General features: G+C 34.3%; 2 protein-coding genes across 3 annotated transcripts; both read right to left on the bottom strand.

Moving 5' to 3' along the window:
• Positions 1-1,013: 1,013 nt before the first annotated feature.
• On the bottom strand, positions 1,014-9,064 carry LOC311067734 (uncharacterized protein). 2 transcript variants are annotated; one of them, XM_084089781.1, is made up of 8 exons: positions 8,850-9,064; positions 8,216-8,536; positions 7,812-8,114; positions 7,552-7,644; positions 3,007-3,117; positions 2,619-2,650; positions 2,308-2,376; positions 1,014-2,125 (listed from the first exon to the last, which is right to left on the bottom strand). In XM_084089781.1, the coding sequence occupies exons 1-8, from the start codon at positions 8,908-8,910 to the stop codon at positions 2,021-2,023; spliced, it is 1,095 nt and encodes a 364-aa protein (XP_083945907.1). In that variant the 5' UTR covers positions 8,911-9,064; the 3' UTR covers positions 1,014-2,020. The 2 variants fall into 2 exon arrangements, with proteins under 2 accessions (XP_083945907.1, XP_083945908.1); XM_084089782.1 differs by lacking the exon at positions 3,007-3,117 and having other exon boundaries at positions 8,850-9,063.
• A 2,462-nt stretch (positions 9,065-11,526) lies between these two features.
• On the bottom strand, positions 11,527-16,499 carry LOC311067739 (uncharacterized protein). Its single transcript, XM_084089788.1, has 7 exons — positions 15,990-16,499; positions 15,418-15,732; positions 15,021-15,326; positions 14,775-14,870; positions 13,787-13,815; positions 13,026-13,084; positions 11,527-12,891 (listed from the first exon to the last, which is right to left on the bottom strand). The coding sequence occupies exons 1-7, from the start codon at positions 16,048-16,050 to the stop codon at positions 12,879-12,881; spliced, it is 879 nt and encodes a 292-aa protein (XP_083945914.1). The 5' UTR covers positions 16,051-16,499; the 3' UTR covers positions 11,527-12,878.
• Positions 16,500-17,888: the final 1,389 nt, after the last annotated feature.

The raw sequence follows: 17,888 nt of genomic DNA, 5'->3' as shown, positions 1-17,888 counted from the left end.
TAAATTCAAGATTTCTCAAGATTATTTCTTATGTTAAAATTTACTAGGCTAATAAATAATAAAATAAATAATACAAATATTTCTTTCTTCCTCCTCAATAACTGCTGTTTTTAAGAACATACAGCTGAAATCACAAAACTAATTGTGATCAATTAATTTATATCAATACTCTGTTCACTTCTGTTCTTTCAAAGTTTGAAAACAAGCAGTCATAATCAAGTAGAAATTCTGGAAATAGTTTATCAGGGAGCTGTTTAATATTGTACTGAACGGAGAGCCTTCGAGTCATAAAGGCTGAGAACCACTGTCAAACGTAAAATATTTACTTATTGACAGAATCCAAAATGTACAACATTTATATATGAAATCTTTTTAGGTTTACAAATGTTTATGAATCCTCTGAGGTTCATATAATATTGAAATAATGGAATTAATAGGCTGATTTTATTTTATCCATTTTTATACTGGAACTGAATGACTTTAATGGTTCTCAGACATGCATTTTTCCATTGATTCGGATAGATCACTGTGCTAAAATACTCTGGCTGTATCCAGAATCATCCCCATACTCTCATTCCCTGTATACATTGGTCCACTAGTCCACTTGAAGGAGTGAATAAAAACGAGTTTGTACACTGAGTTGCTGGAAGGGCTGCTGTTTTTGCATATTTGAGCTTGGTGTTTAATAATAATTTGATATTTAGATAATTGGCTAACTCCATTAGGAATTAAATGATTTATTTAAAAATCTGTCATGGATATTGTGACCCTCACATGCAGAGCTGCTGATTGAACATCGGTTGTAGGCTCATTATTGCAGTGCATTATGGTATTGAATGAGTGCACTTGACAATGTCAACTATAGGGTTTCAGACACTATGGTCATCACTCAAATAGTGCACTATATAAAAATATATAGATAACTTCAGATGCAGTCTCTATCTCTGACAGAGGACCCTGATATATTCAGCAGCAACACCACATCGCTAATGAGACCACAGCACGAAACACAGGACCTGATGGCTCTTTTTAATCAATCAAACCATATACAGCAGTGTAATCTGATTCAACAAATGACTCTAAGGAGTAGTTTAATTTGGTCAAACACATACAGCTTACTAATTAAGTGTGAGACATACATAAATGTGTTTGTATTTATGTTGCATAGTAAAAGACTGTGAAAATTCATTTAAAACCTTTTGCAATAACTATAAAGAGAAATTTGTTAATCATTAAAATTATCTCTACATTTGGTACATATTTTTTTCATTAAAAGAACTTCATTCAGTCATTAATGGAACCATTAAAGAACCAGAATCATTAAATAATGATTCCATTTATACTCATTAGCTTATCTATTTCCTAGAAACTGACTGTGGTCTCTCAGTTCCTTTACAGTTCCGTTAAATAAAGCATTTCTGAGCATTTCTCACGCACAGAAATAGTTTAAAAGATGATGCTAATCAATGTAGCCTGGGTATTAAAAACTGCACAAGGAAAAATTTGTAATGATGAAAAATACTTTTCACTGTATAATACATTTGACATAGACTACTTAATACATTTATTATTGACAAATGCAATCTAGTATTGCAAGCATTACTGAAAGCAGTTGTTCAATCGGTTCAAACACCAAATTTCATTCCTGTCATATTGCGATTAAAGTTTACATTGCCTGTTTTCATAATCACTGCGAACTGACAGTCAACAAAAATGATAATTAAATGAGAATGATCTGAGAATGAAACTGTCCTTCATTTGCTGAACTTTGTGCAAGCATAGACATCACTATATCTTCCTGAATGAATAATAAAGCAATAACATTAACTGAACAGCTACTATAAAACAAACATCCCAAACTAACCAAAATACTACAAATAAATCTGATCACCTGGGGTTTGTTTGTTAACATGTGAAAGACAGTAATTATAATGGAACTGAATGAAACCCGAAGGAGTCAATTAAATATTCCTATATTCATCATAATACACGGTCTGTGTATAATTAATGAGTGTTTTACTCATTTGTGAAGGTTCTTGGAATAAAGTCGACTGCTGTTATCCTGAGGTCCAGCTGTCGCTCCTTTGATGGAAGCGTAAGTCACTTTATCATCATCATCATGAACCTGAATGAACATCACAGATATTGTCAAACAAGTTTAGAGTTTCAACCCGCAAATATTACAGCCTCTTGTTAGATTTTAACTCAAGAGAGTTAGAAGAACTGCATTTAAGAAAGAAACTGATTTAGGTATAGCATATAAACTATCAGTTTGAGAGATGGATGGACATGGAAGTGTTTACTCACCTTGTTCTCGTTGGCTTGCTTTTTACAGTACGTGGCAACCTCAGTATAAGTCACATCATCTTTCTGCTCCTAAACAATGAAAATATGTAGAACCAAGTTATGAAATACAAATGCATCATTGTTTCAAATATATTTATTCTTATTGGTAACATTTACTAAAGAAACGGTACAAATACTAACTTGACATTTAGCTGAAGCTTTTATTTAACGTGAAACACATTCAGGGATCATTTACCCTGGAGCAGTGATTATGGACACAATAATAATAGCTTATGGATCAACCTCTGGGTTTTGGGCATTACAATACTTACCACAGAGTCATCATCAGTCCCTCTTTTGTTTTCTGAAAAATAATGGTGCCCCATTTAATAGGAATACTTATGATAAAGACAGAAAAACAAAACACAGAATGTCTGTAATGCACATTAAAAGTGTCTAAGAATTCAAAACTTTATTATGTCTTGTTAATTTATTGATTCCTCTTCACTTATTACAAGAATTATGTTAAAATTACATAATTTGCTAATCAACAAATTCTGACAAAACCATAGTTTAAAACAAACACGTCAACATCTTTACCGTCATATTTTTTCCAAATGAACTTTCCATGATAAAACCAAAACTAGTGTGCTTTTCTGTAAAGTCAGATTTCTTGGATTCTTTATCTGTTGTAAAGAAATATGAGAAACTAAATCTCACCAGCTTTTGTGTTTTTTTTCAGAATCAGCCAAAAAATAACAGCAAGGAGAACAGCCAATGCTGCAACAACACCAACAACCACTAACGGCAAGAAAGTCGCTGAAGGAGAGACTATATAGAAGGACACATTCAGATCCAGATGAAGACAACAGCAGAATATCTATTGTACATTACTATCATTTTTAACAAAGATATAAAAACAACAACAACTACTGACAGCAATATAAAATGATTCATTTTTAATATCATAATTATCTTGATATTGATATTATCTTGAAATTAATATTTGTAGATGATGAGTTTACAAAAAGCTTATCTGGTTACAGTTTATTTCGATAGTCCACTTTAGACATTCTAATAACTTTAACTTTGCAACTACATGCCAACTAACTCTCTATTAGTATTACAGTTTTTTCTCAATTGCTAGAACACAATTTCTGAAACCTTGCTCCATTTTCTGAAAACATCAAACACAAAACCTCATCTTCAAGCACTATTTACAAAACCTCTGACTCCTCTTGCAAAATGAAACTTTCGCCTCAAAACAGTTTTACCTGTGTTCAAAATCAAACACTGCTCTCAAATCATAAACAAAGTGATCAAAATAATATACACTATCAATCAGTCAGTAAACAATACACCAAAAAATAGAAAACACATTGTTCAAAACATAGTTCTCGAAAGATATCTACGGACTGCTATTCTGTTTGTAGACTTACCCGTGACACCTTACTGTACCATCAAAAAGTTCATTTGTGACATACTGTATGACTGCACTTGATAAAAGGAAATAAAAAGAAAAGTAAAAAAAAAAAAAAACCGTTCTCAGGGAGAAGTAAATTTTTAATCTCAAAACAAATTTCATATTTTTCCGTCATTGTCTTTTGATGAATGAAAACATGTTCTATCATAGTAGCTCAAAATTGATCAGAAATTACTACTCTGCTTTGCTCTTTGCAATTTTATTTTTTATTGTACCCCTATTTTTACAGTAGCCTACTGTACCCTGCATCTCACAAACTTGCCCTTTGTCTCTGTGATACTGTAATTATTGTTCTTCGTTGATATGAACCTGCAACCAGTCAAAATGGAGTCCAGTCTAAACAAATGGAAAGCACAATGTTCAGGCCATAAAATTTGTTCATTGTACAGTATACAGCCTACAATGCACTGTACTACAGTATACAATACTAAAAGGGACAAAAATCAAAGGAGTAAAGATGTGATCAGTGTGCTTCTTCTTGTCTTTGGGCTGGGTCAGGCCAGGCCAGAGCACTTCGTCGACATCACAAGAAATATTGTCCCTCCTCCTTTCTTGCCCTCCTCCCCCTCTTCCTCTTTCTTGCCCTCCTCCTCCTCCTCGTCGCCCACCTTGCATACATTGTTTCTTCTATCCATTCTTAGACTTTCTCCTTCCCACCTTCAACAACCTGTTTGCTCTCTGAACTGCATGGCTTATATTGGTTGTGTCACATCATTTGAAACAGGCTAAATAAATTTTGAGTGGTTGTGTTCAATCAATGACGTGTGTTCTCTATTTGTATTTGACTGTTGCCACTTGTGTTTACCAGTATGGATGACATGTGCATTAGAGTGGAGAATGTGTTTTGAGAATGAGAATGTGTTTAGAGATTTGCTGAAAAGTCTAAGTGAGATCTGCAAATTGTGTTTTACCATGTGAAATGGTTTAAGGTATTGACAACAGACTGCTTAATTAGCTAAATGAGTGCAGGCAACTGAGAACTTTGTTCAGCTATTGGGTTTTAGTGTTTTAGCAATTGAGAAAAACTGTAATAGGAAAAAGGAATATGATAAAAGTTCTACTGTAACTGTATGGCACTGTGAAATGAATAAGACATACATAGGGTGACTGGGTATGTAATGTGGTTGTAACACTTTAGGTTCGGTATCTGTAACTCACAAAGTTTTTGAGCTAGAGTGCTCAAACATTTATTCAAAGTACCCACATTTGTTTACTACAAAAGGCACTCATTTAAAGCTCTGTAAGAATATTACAGCCCTTATGATGTCAAATAAATGGTTGTAAATTGTAACAAAAAAATAAGCAAAACAGAGGCTACATTATGCAATATGCTTAAAAATAGGTTTATTGAAACAATCCAAAAGAACAATCTAAAACAACGTATCTCTCTTTCTGTGACTGACCATAACTCAAATCCACTAACTGTTTGACTCAGGAGTGTGTGTGCGCGTGTGTAAATTAACAGTGTTTATGATTAGTTATAATTATTAAATGCTTGACTCCAGTGTACCTGTGTAAAGAACATGTAACAAAAAACACTATCAATATGTGTGTGAGTTTGTGTGTCTGTGTGTGAATATTCTCAGTCACAATGGTGACAAATTAGCATTGTTAACCCTGGAGTGCAGGCTTGGTGGGCCCAGAAACTGCAAAGAGCACTTTGCAACTTTGCAAAAGGTTACAAAATATTTTTGCCAAAATATTTTACTTCAAAATATATTTTTTCTTCATAAAATCTGCATGTGCCTATTTCCAGCTTTGACAACCATTCATTTGGGATCTGGGAGGAAGTGGGTAAACACTGAAATTCATTTGGGATTTTCCACTTTATTGGGGATACTTATTATTCTTAATATTTTTGATCTGCCTGCTTTGACAACATTGTTTGAGAACTGAACTGAGCTGGACGATGACATCACTGTTTTCTCCAGATAACTAATGATTTTTACAACAGAAATGAATCAGTACTGAATTGGTAACACTTTAGAATAATGGTCCGTCATTAATAAGTAACTATGCAGAAAGTAATGCAGGACTAATGAGTATACATTAACACTTCAGCTACTACTATTAACTAATATTAACTAATCAGTAAGTAATATCAAATTTAGAACTATAGTTCCTTATTATGTAATCAATAATTACTTAAAGAGATTGGCATCATTAAGAACTAATAGGTAATTATGACAAATTATAAAAAATTACTAATTAATTACTAATCACAACATTAACGTGTCTGAGACGTTAGCAATTCTCTCAACGTGGTCATAAAATGCATCATATTCAAGTGTTACCTAGTCACTATGTAGGAGTGATCTGAACCTAAAGTGAAAAACATATTTTTCACTTTAAAATAAGGGTCCAGATTACTAGTAGTCCTTGAAGAGTGACTAGGTACTTGAGTAATTAGTGATGCATTTTATGACTATATTCAGAGTAAAAATGATGATGGATTACATCTCAGAATCACGATAATGTTCTTTATAATTTGTCAGTTAATAGTTATTAATGAGGCTAATCTCATTATGTAATTATTGATAATAAGGAACTATCTCCTAAATTTGATATTACTTACTGATTAGTTAAGCTTGTTTCTATATTAGTTAATAGTAGTAGCTGAAGTGTTAATGTAGTTCTACTCATTAGTCCTGCATTACTTACTGCATAGTACTTATTAGTGACGGACAAAAAGTGCTACCGCCAAAACAATCTTTGTTGGATTAATTTCCTGTTACCACAGTAAAGCTGCTTTGAAACAATTTGTATTGTAAAAAGCTCTACACTATGTAAATAAAGGTGACTTGAGTTGAAATGATCATAGGACTCCTAGCTTATCCCTGACTGATGGAATTGGTGGCGTTACAACTCTCCCCATGTTACAACCATATCCGTCTCCCCTAAACACCTTGCTGTGTAGGAATTACAGGTGAAGCTGAAGTCGTCTCAGAGTTTGGGATAATGATCCGTTTATCTGTATAAGGCGGAGGACCGTATTGTAGAAATAGAAATAGAAAAACAAAACAAACAAAAACAACAACAACAACATAAACATTAATCTTAAATATATAGGGCCCTATTTGATTTCATTGCCTTACTTTCTTCAACAACTCTGGTTAGCAAAAACTCCCTTGTATCCTCAGATAGTCTTCTGTTAAAATATATGAGCGATTTCTACAGCTATTCTGTAGAAATAGATCATGTTTTAAAGGAATAGCTCACTTAAAAATGAAAATACTGCATGTCTTCATTTACTCACCCTCAAGTTGTTCTAAACCTGTATGGGTTTCTTTCTTCTGCTGAACACAAAAGAAGATATTTTAAAGAATGTCAGTAACTAAACAGTTGATGGAAGTCAATGGTGTCAATCAACTGTTTTGTTACTGACATTCTTCAAAATGTATTCTCTTGTTTTCAGCAGAAGAAAGAAATTCATACAGATTTGAAACAACTTGAGGGTGAGTAAATGAAGACATGCAGTATTTTCATTTTTAAGTGAACTTTTCCTTTAACATCTGAAATTGGTCATCATTATATTGCATCATGCCCTGTATGTTACAATTGTTCTGTTTAATGGTGAAGATTAATGATTATTTTGAGAGTTATTTATACAGACTATACCAGAAATTATTATGGTCATGACTCATGATCCAAAAGGACTTGGACTCAATCATTGACAAAGCTGATTTAAAGAGTTACTTTGCAGATAATGTGTGTGATGATAAAAAAAGAAGCCAGTGCAAAGCACTGAAGTGAGAGACTGATAATGTGTGTCAGTCCTGTACCTTGTTGTGTTGAATCTGCTGCTGTAGTTGTGCTTGATTTCTTCTCAGAGTTTGAGCTGCTGACTGGAGTCAGTGTTGTTGAATCGACTGGAGCTGCAGAAGATGATGTTCAGATGCAGGACATCAACATCATATTTTCTACTTTATCATTACATCACATGCTATTCAGTTTGTTAAATCATCAGTATTTACAGTGCAGTTGTTGAGAAGAGAGGTGATTCAAGAAAATTGATTCAAGAAATGTCGTTTTCTCTTCTTACCTGAATACTGGACAGTATATGTGGCTGAGGTCTTCAGTTGATTTCTCTGAGTAACCTGACATCTCCACTCTCTGTTGTGATCTTCATTCAGGAGTGTTGTAGTCAGAGTGCTGATACAGTGTGTTGAGGAGAAGAATATCTGATATCTGGAGTCTGTCATCACATTAACACCAGCCTGATTCACCCAGATCATCTGAAGTCCCTCTGTACGGAACAAAGTATCACAAGAGACTCCAGAATACAACTGACAGGAGAGAGTCACAGAGCCTGATCTGATCTCAGTCTGTGAGGATGATGAAGAGACTGAAACAGAAAATAAGACAGAAATCACACTACAGACGTCACTCTTTTCATTACATGTGTGAGTTTTAAGGTATTATTAAAAAAATTACAGAAACACTGACCATGAAGAACATGCAGATTAACACGTGCATCAGTTCCTTGTTGTTGTCCATGTCCATTCACAAATTGTCGGCAGCTGTAAGGCCCATAATCTTCTTGTGTGACTTTCTTGATGTTCAGAGAGCAGTCAGACCCCAGACTCAGTCTCTGACGTCTCTCTATGTCATTCTTCTTTTTCCCTCCAGCAATCAGTTCAACTGTCTCTGAAAGTCTGACATAGTTCCATGTAGTTGATGTGCAGCCAGAGAGAGCATTATTACAGCGCAGACGGACATTTTCACCAGAACTGCAGAACACATGAGTCTCTTCTGCTCCACTGGTACCTACATATTAATATAAAACAGTAAAATAATAGTGTTAATTATTTAAACTTTAATGACATACAACAAATATTTTCTTAATTATTAAAAACTAAAGTGATAAACCTACACATACTGACACAACATTTTCAGCAAGATAAAACCGTATACGCCGATATGCGGATATATATATATAGATATATATAGATATATAACCGTATATCTAACTCTTTGCCAGTCTCTATACCAAAGTAATTTAATTATTTTTGAACAGATGGTTGTTCACTTTATACAGATTTTGCACAATGTCATATAGACTATATAATGATTTCTTTACCTGTCAGAAGTGGACAGAGAATGATCAGTCGCAGCAGACACATGTGACACCGATCAGACATTTTCTGTTTCTGTCAGTCTTTCTTTTCATCATATAGTTCCAGTTCTTCCTTCAAACATCATCAGCCCCTCCTGTGGTTGTGAACTTCCTCTGAACAACTGACTGTTTAGTGCTGACACTTTATACAGCTGCATTTCATTGACACTATACTGATGCATGATAAAGAAGCGTCTATAAATATATATTGTTTAAAGCAGTTTGGTTTGTTCTTGGCGAGGGGCCACTGAAACTCAAGACTGTTATTTTTAAAGGTTCACTGAAATAAATGGATACAGCAACTGAGAAAAATAAAGAATTCTGAAAAATGTAACACATAAAGGTCCGTTATTAGTTGTTTCTCCAAAAATTGAATGTAATTGAAAGTTATTATTATGATATCACCATAATTGCTTTTACCATTTTTGTATTGCACTTGTTTTCTAGTTACTTCACACCCAAATTAAAATTCAGAAAATATCATGCTGTCACAAGGCGAGGGAGGGTTGGATCCAAATGCAGGTTTATTAAAATTATACCAAAACACTATTAACTCAAAAAAACTGAACACAAGGAGACTGAACGGAGAACACTAATAATCAGAGCCACAGTACAATACAATAAACAGGTTCTTAATAGCCTATGCCTTAATAGCCTTGTTTCATCGCTCCTCCGTCCTCCAGCCTGTGACCTGGAAACCGATCAAAGAAAGTCATCTTGAAGAACATCTCAATTCTCTAATTACACCACGAGGAATGAGGAGCGAGGAGCGAGGAAGCCTCCAGAGGAGATATGAGTGAGGATACACAGGTGTATGTATATATGCAGAAGTCTGAGCTGAAACGTGAGGAAAGGAAACAAGGATGCACAAATAAGAAAGGAGAAGCACCACAAAGGGTAGTAGACTAACAAAACACAATAATGCCGGGGACTTAACGACTGTAAGGCAGATTATGAATGTAATTTGATACTTACGACTGATCATACTCAAACGTGCAGAGTCAGAGACAGTTGTGTTCAGTCTGTGTTCACTGTTCACAGTCAGTGTTTAAAATCTGCTGCAGGCGTTGGAAACAGTCTGTGTTCAGTTCAGTCTTAGAAGGTTCCAGCTAGTCGATAAGTGTGTCCCTGGCATTATCTATACTAAACTAAAACCTTCAAACTTCAAGCTTTTAAAACTACTTAAAACTTTCTGGCTAGGCAATTTCAAGCCAATTTCAAGTTTTGTCTACAAACTTTTTTATCTAGTTGTGTATTGAAGAAGTTGTCCTCATTTATTGTTCTTTTATTCTCAGTGCTATATGATTGTCTTTTTACTCTTTATATTATGGTGTGCTAGTTGTAGTATTTTCAGAGGCGTGAGCACAATAATGAGGTTTGGAAACATTAGTACAGAATGTGAGAACGCAGTTAGTTTGACCACACTGGTTCATCATGCAGCGTGTGGGTTATGATTATCACTATCAGCTCTGAACCCACTTTAGACTGAAGGCTGTGAACTCTCACACATTCTGACAGCATTTCCGCTTCTTTCTTTAAGTGGGCCGCTCCATGGCTTTAAACTCTGTATCTTTTCAGTTTGTGATAGCATTCTTTCAACATGTTTATTAAACAGAAGTTAAACACAATTTTAATTTATTAACTAAACAATTTGCAAATACTCAAAGTAATTTGGAACCATTTTGTTCCACAGCAGATGATTATTATAGTAGTATATCAAGGTCAGATTTATCGACACAAGCATCATGTTAAAAGCTTCTAAGTGGATGCTATTTAGACTTTAGTGTAGTAGTGAAGAGGTCAGAAAAATAAGTAGCTTCCAAAATCAAACGTGTTTCCCTTGGGTGATGGAGCTAAACATCCTGGTTCAGACCCTCAACCATCCTGGTTCAGAGTCAACTGTAACTCTAACTTTTTGGATGATCAGAAGAGTATATATATGATGATAGGAGAGAAGATCAGAGATATATTGAGGAGCCATGTAGGCCCTTGTAAACAAACAAAAATTTTGAACTGGATATGATATTGGACTTGTTGGGGCGAACAGTTTAATTTCTAGACCTGGTCACAACACTTGGATATTGCTGCCCTATTGTTAGTTTGAATGCTTCCATTGCTCTCCTTATTTGTAAGTCGCTTTGGATAAAGGCGTCTGCTAAATGATTAAATGTAAAATGTAATGTAAAGTGCAAGTTTTTAAAAACGGTACCATTATCGCCTCTGTGTAAACAACAAAAACACGAATTTGTGAAAACGGTGACGTCATGCGCATGTGTATTACCTGTTTAGTTTATAGGCATGAGGTATTTCTTTACAAAGTGACATCGCCAACTACTGGCCTGGCAGCAGAATACAGCGTTTTCTTTCACGGATCCTTGTGAACCAGGATCATTTTGACAATGCTGTCGTTTGTGCAGAGGAGAAACTTTTCCGTTTTTAGTACATCGTTGTCGTGTAACGTAACCCTAGAACACCAAAAAAGCCAATACTTATAGACCAATTGATGTCATTTCATCAGGTTCTGATTAACAGTACAGAGCATCTGAAAATGGTGTTTGGTTCTTTACACAAGTGTGGTTATTTAAAGGGTCACAGGTGAGTTGGAAATCCCATGAAGGCACTTCTCATCCGGGTGGCTGTTGATTCTCCCTGGCACCGCTTCCTTTGGCATGGTCAAGTGCCTCTCTTAAACAATCCTTGCAAACACACCATAGACAAAATAAGGGAGACATCCTTTTCTTTCAACACTGAGTCACAGCACATCAATGGTACAGAACAACAAATCCACACAGAGTAAACTGAGCTGATATAAACGTATACTATTAATTCATTGTCACATAGTAACCAATTATGTTGTAAAACCTAAAGAGTAACAAATGGCAAATATGCATATCTGTTATTAGTGGACATGTGGTGCGTTAGTGAATTTAATGCACAGTTGTCTTTACATGTCTCATAGACAGCTAACATGAGAACATCAAAATAAAAAGGAATAAACTCTAGAACTCTTGATTAATTTAATTACATGATCAAATTAATTCATTACAAAGCAAGTACATATTTATTCTCTGGAAGCCATTTTAAATGAGTCACAAACACAGTTACTGCATTCCTGACATGGGACAGACCCTCTTCACTTCTCAGATACTGAATACAGACATTGCTTGTAACATTAATACCAGAATATATGCAATAGATTTAATAAAACTATGATTCGTAAAGAGGGGATAGTAGTTTAAATGACCATGAGGACTGTGAAACACCCAGGTTAACTGTAATACAAAATCTGGATGAAATAAAAGAGTGTACTCAAATGACAAAAAGACTTAATTTTAGCTATAAAAATTATAATAATAATACTTGCACCATCTCAGTTTTACAGTAGGCTATCAAACTCAGAACTCACCTCAATATAGCAAGATAATGCCAACAATTCATGACCAAAAACTGAAACATCAGTTTGCAAACATTTGCGACCCCTAGTGTTCACTTTCAAAAAGTCTTGATTATCTTATTATCACAATGTTGATCTCTAATCATGTCTAGAAAATAAGGATCTCTCCCTCCCCAAATACCAAGGAAGTGCATTAAACACTGAAAAAAATAGTTAACAGATAATATTATTAACTAAATACTATTCATTAATAATCCATGACAATCAAACAAAAGCAAAGAAAATAAACATCTGAGGTGAAATTTACATATTGACAAGCCTTTAATACGTATTCTTTTTTTTTTTTTTTTTTACAGATTTTCTCTACATTTATATCATTACTGCACACAAAAAGAGTTAAAATGTTTTGTTTGATTTATATACAGTATTAATATCCGTTCAGAGGTTGGAAGAGTGAATAAATGCTTACAAAGTCTCTTAGCAATTATAATTACAATAAAGTTGTTAAGCAAGCATGAATCTCAAAGCTGCAAACATTTTTATTTTGCCTGATTCTCCTCTCGCCACCAGACAGTGCGTTTGTGCCCATATGGTAATTTCTAGGAAGAGTATCTGGAAATAAACATATGAAAGAGTTTTCAATATATACAGTATATTGAAAACATGTTTGTTATATAAACTCTCCTGGTCATTTTCGCTGATTAGGAGTGTCTCTGCACATTGATAAACAGAAAGTATCTACTCACATTGCTCTCTTTGACACGTTTTCTGCTGGAATCACAGAATATGTCACATATGTCAGCACCTAAACATCAATAGACATAATGAGCCAAGATATGATCTGTGAGAGACGACTATTATGTATAGTATAGGCTAAAGGTAATGAAATACCTTTCTAAATTGATTTTATCAAATTAGACAAATAATGTTTTAGTCTTTAGTTTATAAATGGAAATGATTTTGTGTGGGGTTACGTAGGAAGACATAAGTTTTGTGTATTAGCATTAGTTTGTGTATTGTGTGATAGTGTGGATGTATTGTGATTTTCTTTCTCTATTCATCTTTGTATTGTTTTTTATTACCATTCATTGTTTTTGGCTACTGTGACATGTAAATACTGTAAATTGTGTAGCTGTTATTTTTCACAAGATTTGTGTGCTTTCCTTATTTATTTTTAATCACCATTTCTTTTCTTGTTTATTGCTAGTTAAGGAAGCAGGGAAGCTCTCTGTATTTGTCACATTTCTTTTTTGTTAGGAAAGTTATCATTGGTGGCGGTAGTTTATATTGTTTGTTGTTTTGTTAGTGGTATCCTCAAACCAGGACAATTTTGAAAAGAACTTTGGTGTACGAAGGCGACAAGATAGTTTTTATTTATTTGTAATACTTTTAATCATCTTAATTGTCCTGTCTGTCCTGTTTGACTGTGGTTTGTGCACTTAAAGTCATTAATGGTGAGAAACGTTCTGCTGAGCACAGATGAAAATCATTGATATTATATACTTACAGAAGTGTCATAATCCTCTTCTTTGTTATCTGAAAAATAGTTGTGAAGTATTTATGATGAAACATGCAACACACAGCATTTACTGTTGATCTATAGCTGGTAAATCTATAGCTGTTTGTTTAATCTACAAACCGAATTCCGGAAAAGTTGGGACGTTTTTTAAATTTGAATAAAATGAAAACTAAAAGACTTTCAAATCACATGAGCCAGTATTTTATTCACATAGAACATAGATGTTGTAATGCTGCAAGAAGCCATGCTGTTGTATTAGCTGCAGTGGTTTTGCATTGTCCTGCTGAAATACACAAGGCCTTCCCTCTTTTGATGATGTTATGCACTGTATAATGATGAGATTTGCAAAGCCTTTGCAATTTGACGTTGAGGAACATTGTTTTTAAAGTATTCCACAATCTTTTTACGCACTCTTTCACAGATTGGAGAGTCTCTGCCCATCTTTACTTCTGAGAGACTCTGCCTCTCTAAGACCTCCCTTAGCTAATCATGTTACAGACATGATATAAATTAACTTAATTATTTGCTAGATGTTCTCCCAGCTGAATATTTTCAAAATTTCTTGCTTTTTCAGCCATTTGTTGCCCCCGTGCCAACTTTTTTGAGATGTGTAGCAGGCATCAAATTTGAAATGAGCTTATTTTGTGCATAAAATTGTATAATTTCTTCGTTTAAACATTTGTAATGTTATCTATGTTCTATTGTGAATAAAATACTGGCTCATGTGATTTGAAAGTCTTTTTGTTTTCATTTTATTCAAATTTGTTGAAATTTCAAATTCAAATTTAAAAAACTTTTCTGGAATTCGGGTTGTATTACACTGAAATAATGCAGTTGAGTTCATTTTATTCCTGTTGATAGAGCCTGGAAGTATTTAAATGCAGCTATAAAATGCATCCACATTACATTTTTATGATACAACATGAAAATGAGTTTAAGTTTTTGTTATAAAACATTAAGAATTATGAAAACTTACTAGCTCCTTTTTTACAAATCACCCAAAGAATAACAGCAAGGAGAACAGCCAATACAGCGACTACAACAGCAATCACAGTCACTGAGGGAGCTTGAGCTGTACGGGAAGAGTGTTAGTTCAAATACATCATACTAGAAAATATGGAAATCTTATTTGAACAATTCATAATTGGCTAATACATAAGATAAAATTAGCATGATGCTTGTCTAACAGTGATTTCAAAATTTGATTAATAAGATTTCTTACCTGAATATTTGACAGTATATGTGGCTGAGGTCTTCAGTTGATTTCTCAGAGTAACCTGACATCTCCACTCTCTGTTGTGATCTTCATTCAGGAGTGTTGTAGTCAGAGTGCTGATACAGTGTGTTGAGGAGAATAATATCTGATATCTGGAGTCTTCCATCAGATTCACACCAGTCTGATTCACCCAGATCATCTGAAGTCCCTCAGAACGGACCAAAGTATCACAAGAGACTCGATATAAATACAACTGACAGGAGAGAGTCACAGAGCCTGGTCTGATCTCAGTCTGTGAGGATGATGAAGAGACTGAAACAGAAAATAAGACAGAAATCACACTACAGACGTCACTCTTTTCATTACACGTGTGTACTATTAAAAAAATGACAGAAACACTGACCATGAAGAACATGCAGATAAACATGTGCATCAGTTCCTTGTTGTTTATCATTCACATATTGTTGGCAGCTGTAAAGCCCATAATCTTCTTGTGTGACTTTCTTGATGTTCAGAGAGCAGTCAGACCCCAGACTCAGTCTCTCACGTCTCTCTATGTTATTCTTCTTTTTCCCTCCAGTAATCAGTTCAACTGTCTCTGAAAGTCTGGTATAGATCCAACAGGTCGATGTGCAGTCAGAAAGAGCATTATTACAGGGCAGACGGACATTTTCACCAGAACTGCTGAACACATGAGTCTCAGTCACTTCACTGGTACCTACATATTAATATAAAACAGTAAAATAATAGTGTTAATTATTTAAACTTTAATGACATACAGAAATTTTTTTCTTGAATATTAAAAACTAAAGTAATAACCTACATAAAATTTTCAGCAAGATAAAACCATATACGCTTGATCTAACTCTTTGCCAGTCTCTATACCAAAGTAATTTAATTATTTTTGAACAGATGGTTGTTCACTTTATACAGATTTTGCATGATGTTTTATAGACCATATAAAGATTTCTTTACCTGTCAGAAGTGGACAGAGAATGATCAGTCGCAGCAGACACATGTGACACCGATCAGACATTTTCTGTTTCTGTCAGTCTTTCTTTTCATTAGTTCCAGTTCTTCCTTTAATCATCATCAGCCCCTCCTGTGGTTGTGAACTTCCTCAGATCAACTGACTGTTTAGTGCTGACACTTTATACAGCTGCATTTCACTGACACTATACCATGCATGACATACAAAATATAAATATGCTCTTGTGGAATCTCTATTATGTTAAACGTGCTATTGATGTCTAAGAGTCCATAATGGTGACATTAGATATCAAGTTTTAATTATAAACGAACACGGGAACGTTTGTTTGCAAATATTTCAGTCAAGACTTTATGATACTCAACCATATCACAAATAATAAAATTTTAATCTAAAATACTAAAATCAAGATTTCTCAAGATTATTTCTTATAATATTATAATTTAATAGGATAATAAATAATAAATAATAAAAGAAATAATACAAATATTTCTTTCTTCCTCCTCAATAACTGTTGGTTTTAAGAACATACAGCTGAAATCACAAAACTAATTGTGATTAATTTATATCAAATACATTTTGAAATAATAAATCAAATAAATCAAAGTTTGAAAACAAGCAATCATAATCAAGTAGAAATTCTGGAAAGTCTATATCAGGGAGCCGTTTAATATTGGAGAACGGAGAGCCTTCGAGTCATAAAGGCTGAGAACCACTGTCAAACGTAAAATATTTACTTATTGACAGAATCCAAAATGTACAACATTTATAGGTAACACTTTATTTTGATGGTCCCTTTTGAACATTCTGTTGAGTAACTTTGCAACTACATGTCAACTAACTCTCATTAGAGTATTAGTAGACTGTCTGCTTAATATCTGCAAACTCTTTATTGTGATGGTCCTCTAACAGATATTATACTGACTATAAGTAACTTTGCAACTACATGTCAACTTATTCTAACCCTAATCCTACCAGTCTATTAACTAACACTCTAATGAGAGTTAGTAGACATGCAGGTGCAACTTTACTTATAGTCAACAGAATGTGTTAAAGGGACCATCAAAATAAAGTGAAACCCATTTATATATGAAATCTTTTTAGGTGTACAAATATTTATGAATCCTCTGAGGTTCATGTAATATTGAAATAATGGAATTAATAGGCTGATTTTATTTTATCCATTTTTATACTGGAACTGAATGACTTTAATGGTTCTCAGACATGCATTTTTCCATTGATTCGGATAGATCACTGTGCTAAAATACTCTGGCTGTATCCAGAATCATCCCCATACCCTCATTCCCTGTATACACTTGAAGGAGTGAATAAAAACGAGTTTGCACACTGAGTTGCTGGAAGGGCTGCTTCATTGTCATGACATGTCTGCCACTCTCGCTGTAAGGAAATACAATGTTTCAAAAAGTGATCAAAAAGGATTTAAACAGTGAACGCAAATAACTTTGCGAGGGAACGCTAAAGTTTTGCGAGGGAACGCAAAAGTTTTGAAAAAAAAATTATAATTCTGCCATCCTAAAATTTTTTCCACCACCACGTCCCTTTAGGGGCTCCGTACATTCTTAAGTTGAATGGGCTTTTTCGTCGGAAATTTGCTGGCTTGAATGAAATACTAGGGTCACGAATAAAGTCCTGTTTAAGGCAATAAACAAAAACAAATTATGAGAAACTTAAATTAACAAATAATAAAGTAAATTATGCCCGGGGTGAAAGGAGAGCCCGTGTCGCGTGTGAATATTCAGTTCCCACATGTTATAAAACTCGTAGCCACGAGAAATGGATGTCGTTCCCTCAACATATTAATTCGCTATTGAGCCATTTTGCCCCACCCAATTCTGAAACCCATATCACACGCAAATTTTCACCAC

The sequence above is a fragment of the Abramis brama genome (assembly GCF_963993115.1).
Source record: "Abramis brama genome assembly, chromosome: 17".
Taxonomy (NCBI): domain Eukaryota; kingdom Metazoa; phylum Chordata; class Actinopteri; order Cypriniformes; family Leuciscidae; genus Abramis; species Abramis brama.
This window is presented reverse-complemented; position numbering and strand designations above follow the sequence as displayed.

Excerpts from the sequence above, each read along its gene's own strand:
- LOC311067739 (XM_084089788.1), bottom strand. The coding sequence starts at position 16,050 with ATGTCTGATCGGTGTCACATGTGTCTGCTGCGACTGATCATTCTCTGT. Across the intron at positions 15,733-15,989 it reads TCTCTGTCCACTTCTGACAG|GTACCAGTGAAGTGACTGAG; the intron begins GTAAAGAAATCT and ends ATTAATATGTAG. Across the intron at positions 13,816-14,774 it reads GATTTGTAAAAAAGGAGCTA|ATAACAAAGAAGAGGATTAT; the intron begins GTAAGTTTTCAT and ends ACTATTTTTCAG.
- LOC311067734 (XM_084089781.1), bottom strand. The coding sequence starts at position 8,910 with ATGTCTGATCGGTGTCACATGTGTCTGCTGCGACTGATCATTCTCTGT. Across the intron at positions 8,537-8,849 it reads TCTCTGTCCACTTCTGACAG|GTACCAGTGGAGCAGAAGAG; the intron begins GTAAAGAAATCA and ends ATTAATATGTAG. Across the intron at positions 3,118-7,551 it reads AGCAGATTCAACACAACAAG|TCTCTCCTTCAGCGACTTTC; the intron begins GTACAGGACTGA and ends CCTTCTATATAG.